At 40.8% G+C, this 12,210-nt stretch overlaps 1 protein-coding gene across 2 annotated transcripts in view; it reads left to right on the forward strand.

The window, feature by feature from the left end:
* The window catches only part of POLR3A (RNA polymerase III subunit A), a 98,755-nt gene that overhangs the window by 52,606 nt on the left and 33,939 nt on the right, over positions 1–12,210 (forward strand). For both annotated transcript variants that reach the window (XM_075534563.1, XM_075534564.1), the window contains exons 16-17: positions 6,030–6,202; positions 8,041–8,152. In XM_075534563.1, the coding sequence (XP_075390678.1) occupies positions 6,030–6,202; positions 8,041–8,152 (285 nt within the window). The remainder of the gene's footprint in view (positions 1–6,029; positions 6,203–8,040; positions 8,153–12,210) is intronic.

Raw genomic sequence — 12,210 nt, forward strand, 5'->3', positions numbered from 1 at the left:
GGCTGAAAGTGGAGGATACCATAAACACGTTTAATCATGTTTTATTGACTATGCCAAGGCATTGGATAATAACGCACTAAGTGTGTAAGGATTACCTTGAAGAACCCTTCATTGTGCTCATGTGGTATCTGTACGTGGATCAAGCAGTTGTGCAAACAGAACAATGGAATACTTCATGGTTTGTGATAAGGAGAGATGTGCATTAGAGTTGAATTTTAATCCATCCTTAATTCATCTGTATGCTGAACGAGTCAGAAGAATACGTCATCAGGTACGAGGAAGGCTTATTAGCAACCTGCAATCCTCAGATGGCATAACCTTGCTTGCTGAAAGTGAGGAGGATTTGAATCACTTGCGATGAAGATCAAGGATTGCCGCTTTCAATATGGATTATGACCCACTGTAAAGATCAAAATCTTAGAACTGGACAATAGGGAGCATAATGATAAATGGAGAAAAGGTTCATGTCAAGGATTTTGTCTTGCTTGGATCTACAGTCAATGCTCATGGCAGCAACAGTCAAGAGATGAAAATCCGTTGTAACAGAAAAGCAAGGGCACTACTTTGAGGACTAAAGTGCACCTGATCCAAGTCACGTATTTTCAATAGCCTCATATGCATGTGAAAGTTGGACATTGAATAATGAAGATCAAAGAACCAATGCATTTGAATTGTGCTGGGGGAGTACCATGGACTGCCAAGAGGACAAACAAATGTGTCTTGGAAGAGAAGTGCCCCTTAGAGGTGAGGATGGTGAGATGGTCTTATGTACTTTGGGTATATTGTCAGGAGAGACCACTCCCTGGAGAGAAGGGAGTTTGGAAAGGAGAGGGTCAGTGAATGAGAAAGACCCTCTAGGAGATAGATTCATAGAGTGGCTGCAACAGTGGGCTCAAGCACAGGAACATTTGTAAGGATGGTGCAGGACTCTGCAGTGTTTCTGTTGTGCATGGGGTCCTGACTCGATGATACCTAACAAAAAAAAACAACTCTAGAAGAACAAATAGTAGGCTCACTTCGTAGTAGATCACATCCTGATCTCAAAACCTACTTACTACACAGCTATGTTAATCCAGTTGAGCAGAGTGGAGAACCTAGAATAAAGACTCCATTATTGAGGTGTTCTCAACATGAAGATGGGACATACTCAATATCATATTTTGGCATTCATTGACTTCTTTTGATTTTCTTCAGTTTCGACTTGAACTTCTATGTACGCATTGGATGGTCTCTTCCTCCCTCAGCCCCTGGCCTCATTTTAGCCAGAGATATTGAGCTTCTCACCTTTTTTTGTCACGGATGTTTTTAATTTGATTTCTGTATATTCCACCTTGAGAAATCCATATGTATATTTGCTGTTTGTGTTGTTGAAAAAAGATTTAGCAATGAAGAAGGCAATCTCTAGCTTTATAACTAAGCCTGTGTTTTCCAACGACTGTTCTTTCATCTTTTTTTCCAACTTTTGCAATAATTATCATTGCATCATAATTACATAGTTCATCAATTTAAGATTGAGGATTGGTAAAATTCTTCAATTTCTTCATTATTTTTAGTGATAAGTAAATAAATTTAAATAATAGTTGAATTGACTGGATGTCCTTGTATGCAGATAGATATTATCACAGCTGGCATTGTACTTTTTTTTTTTTAACAATTTATTGGGGCTCATACAATTCTTTTCACAGTTCATACATATACATCAATTGTATAAAGCACATCTGTACAGTCTTTGCCCTAATCATTTTTTTCTCCTCTTTTCTTTTTTTACATTTTATTAGGGACTCATACAACTCTTATCACCATCCATACATATACATACATCAATTGTATAAAGCACATCCATACATTCCCTGCCCCAATCATTCTCAAGGCATTTGCTCTCCACTTAAGCCCCTTGCATCAGGTCCTCTTTTTTTTTTCCCCCTCCCTCCCCTTTCCCTCATGTGCCCTTGGTAATTTATACATCGTTATTTTGTCATATCTTGCCCTATCCAGAGTCTCCCTTCCCCCCTTCTCTGCCGTCCCTCTCCCAGGGAAGAGGTCACATGTGGATCCTTGTAATCAGTTCCCCCTTTCCAACCCACTCACCCTCCACTCTCCCAGCATCGTCCCTCACACCCTTGGTCCTGAAGGTATCATCCACCCTGGATTCCCTGTACCTCCAGCCCTCATATGTACCAGTGTACAGCCTCTGTCCTATTCAGCCCTGCAAGGTAGAATTCGGATCATGGTAGTTCGGGAGAGGAAGCATCTAGGATCTGGAGGAAAGCTGTGTTCTTCATCGGTACTACCTCACACCCTAATTAACCCATCTCCTCTCCTAAACCCCTGTATGAGGGGATCTCCATTGGCCGACACTTGGGCCTTGGGTCTCCACTCTGTACTTCCCCCTTCATCTAATATGGTATATATATACATATACATATATACATATACACATATATACACATACATACACACACTTATATCTTTTTTTTTTTTTGCATGATGCCTTATACCTGGTCCCTTGGCACCTCGTGATCGCACTGGCCGGTGTGCTTCTTCCATGTGGGCTTATTTGCTTCTGAGCTAGATGGCCGCTTGTTCACCTTCAAGTCTTTAAGACCCCAGACACTATCTCTTTTGATAGCCGGGCTGTACTTTTTTTTTTTTTAAAAAAAGGATATTTAATAGGTTTTAAGATATTAACGTAATGTGATATTATGCAGTCTTTAAAATTCATTTTAAAAACATTCAAACAATGGTTATGGCTCTCCAGAAACTTCTGATACTATCAGTAGAATTGTTTATACCCTGTGGAGCTGATTTACAATGTTCTCCACAAAATGATAATACTTTTTCTAAAATGAACAAGGAGTCTTAAAGGCTGCATATCAAACAAGTCATCTAGGTGCGGTGTCACCGAAGACCACACAAAAGAACCATAGTAGCCTTTGTGATACAAAGAGATTAGAAACAATAAAGTCAAAATCTGGACGAGAGAATGGTATCAGAGCTTACATTATACACAACCAGCATGCAGAAGGCTTTGGATGACAGTGGAGCACAAAATCCCTTTGCAGGGTCATGTCAAAGATTGAACCTCTGTTGAATCCCCTTTGGCTTTAGTCAAGGAATGTGAATAACCTGTCAGTCAGGGAGCATAGGAAAAGTCGATTGAGCAGACATTGTTAGAGTAAAATGTAACACATTAGAATTTGTGCTTCATTTTGACCCATTTTTTTCCATTTTTAATATTTTCTACTTTCTTTCCTAAGTTTTTTTCTCTATTTTCTTTTCTTTGTTTCTTGATTCCATGTTATACATTTTTTCTGTATGTGAAATCCAGGATAGGTGAAACTGTAAAGATAATAATTGGATTAATAATTAATTACTTAAGGACATGGCTAGTAAGGCTGGGGGGAAATGAGCTAACAACAATAACTAAAAGAAGGAAAAGAAAATCTTCTAAAATTGATTGTGTTGATAATTTCACAACTCTTCTTGATCTGGTTAAACTATTGTATGAATGTGAATTATATGCCAATAAAAAATAATAAAACGATGCTAAGATATATCTAGGTGTTAATGAAAACTTCTATTTATCAATCTGTTTTAGATAAAGTTTTATAATTTTATTATGTCCTAATGTATTCCTAGTACTATTTGAATAGACAGCTTTATATAGGACATATAATTTGGGTTATGACAGACACTTAAATTTCAAATTGAGTTTAATATGTGGAAGCAGATATCAAATGTCAAATATAACTGGCAAAATTTCCTACATAATGATAATCCTAAGAAATGATTAAGACTTTCCAAGCTATTATCAAGGGACAATTTATGATATGAAGGTTTAAAGTAAAAAAAGAAATACTATATATGTGTATTATTCATATATGTGTGCACCTATATAGGATGATTATGGTAGAGTATTAGCATTGTACTTAAAGATATATCTTGACATGTCTTTTTTGACAATGACAATGAATATGACTCCCTCTTGAATTAAGTGTTCATGTAAAAAGAAACTTTGATGATTACTGGGGACTGAGAAAAGGAAGCAGTCGTCTAGTCGTTATAGGGTAGACAACACACTTGTGTAACACTTGGGTGAAGGGAAGATAAAATACAAGAGGAGATGGGAAAGTAAACAGGTAAGCCATTGGGACTTTCCTGCAGTTCCTTTAAGTTGTTGAGTGGGAAAATGATGCTTTGATAAGTAAACCCCAACAAACTCTCCACAAAATTTTAAATTTAAAAAAAAGTATAAATGTATCACTAATACTTTTTTTTTAAGTGAAAAACTACCATGACTTCAGTCAGCAGGTTAGTCCTCTAAGAAACATCCTTGCTTTTCAACATTTTAAAGAATTCTTGTGCCAGAGATTTACCCACAGTGTCTGGTACTAGTTACCCAATTTGTCTTGGCCTGGTATCTTCACATCCAGAGCTTCTATGATTCTTCTCTTAGGCAATAAACTCCCATCTCCTATAGGAGGAAGGACCGGGATCTGTTTCCCACTGTGTTTCCAGCACATAGATCATATCTGGCATCTGTAAAATCTCACGATGTACTTCCTAAACCTTTCCATGTGTCTGCCCAGTAGACAACCCCTTCCTTCCCTTCCTAATACAGTCACTACTGATCCAGCAACTTTACTTCTAGATAGAGACTTAGTGGTTAGGATTATCCATGATTTCTTGTTTCATCAAAGATGGAGTCTATATTTGCTCCTACTCTGGATTTGGGGATGATTTCTCAGATAATAAGGATAGGGAAATATAAGGATAGGGAAATAGATATATGAACATATATTTATATGTTAGTATTAAGGTAGCAGGCGGACATTGGGCCTCCACCCAAGTACTCCCTCAATGCAAGAATACTTTGTTTTAATAACCTGGCATTCCATGATGCTCAGCTTCTTAACACAGTCTCTGAAGACAAAATGGGTACATAAGCAAATGTGGTGAAGAAAGCTGATGGTGCCCGGCTAACAAGCGGCCATCTAGCTGAGAAGCAACAAAACCCGCATGGAAAAAGCTTGCCAGCCTCTATGATCATGAGGTGTCGATGGGATCAGGTATGAGGCATCAAAGACCCAGAACAAAAAAATCATATCAATGTGAATGAGGGGGAGTGCAGAGTGGAGACCCAGAGTCCATCTGTAGACAGTTCGGCATCCCCTTACAGAATGATCACAAGGAAGAGATAAAGAGCTAGTCGGGTGTAGTATAGCACCTGTGAAACATACAACTTTCCTCTAGTTCATTAATGCTTCCTCCCTGTCCCCTCCCCCAACCCACTATCATTACCCCAGTTCTACCTTACAAATCCTGCTAGACCAGAAGTTGTGCACTGGTGCAGATAAGAACTGGAAACACAGGGAATCCAGGGCAGGTGATCCCCTTAGGACAAATAATGGGAGTAGCTGTACCAGGAGAATAGAGGGAAGGTGATGGGAGCAAGGGAGAACCGATCACAATGATGTGCATTTAACCCCCTCCCAAGGGGACAGACAACCGAAAAGCAGGGGAAGGGAGACATTGATCAGTGTAAGACATGAAAAAATACTAGTAATTTATAAATTATCAAGGATTCTTTAGGGAGGGAGGGAGTGTGGGTAGGGAGGGAATGTGGGAAGGGAGGGAAAAAATTGAGCTGATACCAAGGGCTCAAGTAGAAAGAAAATGTTTTGAAAACAATGATGGAAATACATGTATAAATGTGCTTGATGCAATGAATGTATGTTGGATTGTGATAAGAGCCCCCAATAAAATGATTAAGAAAAAAATAAACAAGTCACATTGCTTCCTGTCCATGATAGGTGTTATAAGTTTGTTATTGTAGTTTATAAGAAACATTCCAATATCCCCTTCTCTAAGTAAAATCAGTATTTTATACAATTCTTTAGGCTATTATGGACTGTTTTTTTAAACTGTTTTTCTTAAATTGAATTATTGAAAATTCTGTAAAAGTATAAACTTGTTTGCACATGGTAGGTTAACTGAAAAACATGTATGGCTTTCTCTCTGCTCTCCAGCCAACCGTGGGTTCTCCATTGGAATTGGTGATGTCACACCTGGTCAAGGACTGTTAACGGCCAAATATGATCTGTTGAATGCTGGTTACAAAAAATGTGATGAGTACATTGAGGCCTTAAATACAGGCAAACTGCAGCAGCAGCCTGGCTGTACTGCCGAGGAGACGCTGGAGGTAAGTCCGTCTTCTAGCGCCATTTGTGGTAGAGGCAGAGAACAGGAATTCTGACAGCAGCCATAGTGCTGCCTGAGTATTGGGTTAGTTGGGTGTATTCTTAGTTTAGTGAATGCAGGGACTGCAACTAGATCCTGTCCTGTCCTAGGTTTCCCTTTCTCGGTGACAATACCACGGCCTTTTGTTCATTTGGCCACATGGGACTGTTCTTGTTAAGATGTCATATAACCAATTAGATGTGTATAAATGAACATGTATTTTAGTCTAAAAAGCCTTTCCATATATGCCCTCGCATTAAAAACCCAATAATCATCGTCTTGATCTTTGATTTCATTTGACAATATCTTTTTTGGGTGAGGTGACAATGGTGTCTTCCACTGGCTCGATTGATGTCTGCTTTGGGGGTTGTAAGAATAGCACCATGTCTGTCACCAGTAATCACCTTGGGAAGAAAATCTGGGTCCCTTCTGAGCTGTTCTTTCAAAGCACGGCATACTTCCAGTCGACACTCTTTTTCCTGGTCAGTCAGAACCCGAGGCACAACTTTCACAGAGACCAGAGACCCTTGTTTTCAAATCTTCCATTAAAATTCACTGAACCAAGTTCCAAGATGGTCCAGATAACTTCTCCATGGTCCATCATTAGTTCTTTGAGCACAAGTGCACAGATTTTGCCAACATTTTCATCTGTTTGGGTAATTGATAGACATCCGGAACAAAGTTTGCCATTTCACCTTTTTTGAAGTGAGAAAGCTATTCATATACTTGAGTTTTCCCCCATAATCCTGTCCTTGTAAGCTGTGTTCAACATCGCAACAGTAACTGCAGCATTTTTCTTGAGCAGGAAACAAAATTTCACAGCCTCACGCTATTCTCTTAAATTGGCTATCCCAAAAAATGAGCTTCCAGTGAATAGACTTATGAAAAATTCACTGTGATCACAGAAAACCTTCCTAGGAGATGCCACTGGGTTTACTAACCCAGAGCAAGTTGCTCAATGTTCACCTAGTGGGGAAAATGTGTACTACGAAAGCACTGCCCTGTAGAGCTTTTTTTGTTTGTTTTTTTTTGGGGAGGGGGGGGCGGTGGTGGTGGTGGTGGTGGTGGTACTCCCTCGTATGTAAATACAACAAGGAAGCAGATTGACTTTGGGTCTACTTAAATCTTACCTCAGTAAAAGACTGATTTGCTCTAATAATGTGGCACTTTATAATACTCATATTATTCCCATCAAGATTGCTGAAGACAAAACGGGTGCATGAGCAAATGTGAAGGAAGCTGATGGTGCCCAGCTGTTAATATATATTGCACCTGGGATCTTAAAGGCTTGAAGTTAAGACAAACAGCCATCTATCAAAGCCCACATGGAAGAAGCACACCAGCCTGTGTGCTCATGAGGTGTAGACGGGAATAGGACTTTGTGGAGCATGCAAAGGATTTTCCACATATTTTGTTATTAACCAGTTTTGCCAGCCCATCTTAGAATCCTGGTGTTAAGATGTCACTCCTTATAGATGTTGAGTTTTGTTGAACGGAGCCCTAGTGGCTAGGGTTGCTGGCTGAGTGGTTAGCAGCTTGAACCCATCAGCCACTCATGGAAACAGGTGAGGCAGTCTGCTGCCAGAATGATTGACGCCTCTGAGCTCCATGGAGCATTTCCGCTCGGTCCTCTAAGGTCCCTATACATTTGAACCAACTTGACAGCAGTGGGTTGGGGTTTGGAAGACTCTGAAACCTTTATCAATTGGAGATCTCACATATTGCGTAAGTTTTTCAGGTTCTTTCATTGTCATAATGATGGCTCGCTCCGGCATGCCTTTCTCTTTCTTTCTCTGACAGGCGTTGATCCTTAAGGAGCTGTCTGTGATCCGGGATCATGCCGGCAGTGCCTGCCTTCGTGAGCTTGACAAGAGCAACAGCCCCCTCACCATGGCACTTTGTGGTTCCAAAGGTGACGCTGCTTCTCTCAGAGCATCTTTTGTCGTGTATTCTATATGTGCTGCTTGTTTTCATTCTGGACAATGTCATCATAACTTGAAGCAGACAGTGCATGTGTAAGGTCAGATGTTTTATGACACACACAGGAGAAAGACTTGATTATTTGTGCTTTAGCAGCTGTAATTTTTGTGCTGTGGGAACCATAGTTGTACAGCCCATCTGATGAGGACTGTGTCCTTGTCAGCCCTCCAGGGCATGTAGCCCTTTCTTCCTTTCTTTACTGCTCTGTTTCTCCTTATCTCTTCAACACACAGTGACCCCGCTCCCGCCCCACCCCACCTGTCGATTTTTTTATATGAAAACCATTTTTCTCCTTTATAATGTATCATGTAATAGTTGTCTTCATGAGATTCACTGTCTTTGCTGAGCACAGTCTTATAAATTAATATATATCATGTGGTATTTGATACATTTCATTGTTGTTTTTTACAGATGCAAAATGTTCCATTCCATATGTACCAGAATTTTTCCATTCCGCTACAGACTGACTTTTTTTAAAAAACATTTTATTATGGGCTCATACAACTCTTATCACAATCCATACATAGACATACATCAATTGTATAAAGCACATCCGTACATTCTTTGCCCTAATCATTTTCTCTTTTTTTTCTTTCTTTTTTTACATCTTATTAGGGGCTCTTATCTCAATCCACACATATACATACATCAATTGTATAAAGCACATCCGCACATTCTTTGCCCTCATCACTCTCAAAGCATTTGCTCTCCACTTAAGCCCTTTGCATCAGGTCCTCTTTTTTCCCCCCTCCTTCCCCGCGCCCCCCTCCCTCATGAGCCCTTGGATAATCGACAGATTGTTATTTGGTCATATCTTGCCCTACCAGAGTCTCCCTTCCCCCCCTTCTCTGACTTTTTAATTGTTTCCATTGTTTTGCTATTCCAGAAAGTGCTGTGACAGACATGTGTGCATATTATTTGTTTGTATTTTCTTCTTTATTTATTTGGGTGTATATGCTGAGTAGAGAGTATAGGGCTATATGGTATTTCTATTGACATTTGTTTAAAGAAACGCCATATACTGTTCTCCATAATAGCTAAACAGTTCCACAATCCCACCAGCCTTTTATAAATACTCCAATCTCCACATCCTCTCCAGTATTTATTTTCTTTTTTAACGAATTTTGCTATCAGTGTCATTATGAAATAATTTCATTTGTATTTCTTTTATAGTCAATGATCATAAACATTTATTATATGATTGTTGGTCACCTTGGATGTCATCTTTCGTGAATTGTGTACTCATGTCTGCCCATTTTTTATTGGGTTGTTTGTGTTTTTCTTACTGAGGAGTTGCAGTTTTCTGTAGATTTTCTTTTTCTTTTTTTTTTAAATAATTTTATTGGGGGCTCATACAACTCTTTTTTTTTTTTTTAACAATTTATCGGGGCTCATACAATTCTTTTCACAGTTCATACATATACATACATCAGTTGTATAAAGCACATCTGTACAGTCTTTGCCCTAATCATTTTTTTCTCTTTTCTTCTTTTACATTTTATTAGGGACTCATACAACTCTTACCACAATCCATACATATACATACATCAATTGTATAAAGCACATCCATACATTCCCTGCCCCAATCATTCTCAAGGCATTTGCTCTCCACTTAATTCCCTTGCATCAGGTCCTCTTCCCCCCCCCTCCCCATTCCCCACTCCCTCATATGCCCTTGGTAATTTATACATCGTTATTTTGTCATATCTTGCCCTATCCGGAGTCTCCCTTCCCCCCTTCTCTGCTGTCCCTCTCCCAAGGAAGAGGTCACATGTGGATCCTTGTAATCAGTTCCCCCTTTCCAACCCACTCACCCTCCACTCTCCCAGCATCGTCCCTCACACCCTTGGTCCTGAAGGTATCATCCACCCTGGATTCCCTGTACCTCCAACCCTCATATGTACCAGTGTACAGCCTCTGTCCTATCCAGCCCTGCAAGGTAGAATTCGGATCATGGTAGTTGGGGGGAGGAAGCATCCAGGATCTGGGGGAAAGCTGTGTTCTTCATCGATACTACCTCACACCCTACTTAACCCATCTCCTCTCCTAAACCCCTCTATGAGGGGATCTCCATTGGTCGACACTTGGGCCTTGGGTCTCCACTCTGCACTTCCCCCTTCATTTAATATGATATATATATACATATATACACATACATATATACATATACACATATATACACATACATACACACACTTATATCTTTTTTTTTTTGCATGATGCCTTATATCTGGTCCCTTGGGCACCTCGTGATCGCACTGGCCGGTGTGCTTCTTCCATGTGGGCTTATTTGCTTCTGAGCTAGATGGCCGCTTGTTCACCTTCAAGCCTTTAAGACCCCAGACGCTATCTCTTTTGATAGCCGGGCACCATCAGCTTTCTTCACCACATTTGCTTATGCACCCATTTGTCTTCAGCGATCCTATCATGGAGGTGTGCAGTCAATGATATGATTTTTTGTTCTTTGATGCCTGGTAACTGATCCCTTTGGGACCACTCGATCACACAGGCTGGTGTGTTCTTCCATGTGGACTTTGTTGCTTCTGAGCTAGATGGCCGCTTGTTTATCTTCAAGCCTTTAAGACCCCAATCACTATCTCTTTTGATAGCCGGGCACCATCAGCTTTCTTCACCACATTTACTTGTTCACCCACTTTGACTCCAGCCGTTGTGTCGGGAGAGTGAGCATCATAGAGTTCCAATTTAATAAAAGAAGGTATTCATGCATTGAGGGAGTGTTTGAGTAGAGGCCCAAGGTCCTTCCGCCACCTTAATACTTGACCTATAAATATAGACACAGAGATCTATTTCCCCATCCTCCTATATATATTTGAATGTACATGTCTTTGTCTAGACCTCCATGAATGCCCTTTGACTCCTAGCTCTTTCCTCCATCTCCCTTGGCTTTCCTCCTGCCCTACTACCATGCTTCATCGCCACCTGGGCTAGAGTATACCTCTTCTCTAAGCAACCTTACCCTTGATCATTTCCCACCAGGCCTGCCACTCCCCCTTCTCTACCATTTGGGGTCCCATGTTTTTCCCTTGTCCCTGGGTTTGTTAACACCACTTCCTTATACCCCTCTACCCCCCCACCCCAAGTCCCCCCGGAACTGTCGGTCCCGTTGTTTTTCCTCCAGATAGTTCATCCAGCCTGTCCTATTCAGACAGACCTGTGGAGACACTAACATGCACGAAAACAAGACAGAGGAAAACAAAGCAACAGTATACAACCAGGCAACAAAACAACAAAAACAAACCACTGACAAAGAACAGAACAAAACAGTTCACAAGAGAAAAGCTTGTAGTTAGTTCAGGGATCGTTTGCTGGCCCTTAGGAGCGTTTTCCAGTCCAGTCTGTTGGGGCACCACGCCCTGGCCCCAAAGTCCACTTTCAGCATTCCCTGGGGACCTTGCCACTCCATTCCCTTGCTGTTCCGCTGCACTCCCCCAGTGATTTGCCTCGGTGTGGTGGGATCAGGTCAGGTGCAATTCCCACACTGTGTCGCTCATACAACTCTTATCACAATCTATACATATATCAATTGTTTAAAGCACATTTGTACATTCATTGCCCTCATCGTTCTTAAAACATTTGCTCTCCACTTAAGCCCCTGGCATCAGCTCATTTCCCCCCTCCCTTCCTGCTCCCCGCTCTCTCATGAACCCTTGATAATTTTGAAATTATTATTTTTTCATATCTTACACTGTCCGACATCTCCCTTCACTCACTTTTCTGTTGTCCGTCCCCCAGGGAGGAGGTCCTTGTAATTGGTCCTTGTAACCTTGTAATGTAGGTCCTTGTAATTAGTTTCCCCTTTCCACTCCACCTTCCCAGTATCGCCACTCTCACCACTGGTCCTCAAGGGACCATCTGTCCTGCATTCCCTGTGTTTCCAGTTCCTATCTGTACCAGTGTAAGGTAGAATTGGGATCATGGTAGTGGGTGGGGAGGAAGCATTCAGGAACCAGAGGAAAGTTGTATGTTTTA

Source organism: Tenrec ecaudatus, chromosome 16, assembly GCF_050624435.1.
Source record: "Tenrec ecaudatus isolate mTenEca1 chromosome 16, mTenEca1.hap1, whole genome shotgun sequence".
In the NCBI taxonomy this organism is placed as follows: Eukaryota; Metazoa; Chordata; class Mammalia; order Afrosoricida; family Tenrecidae; genus Tenrec; species Tenrec ecaudatus.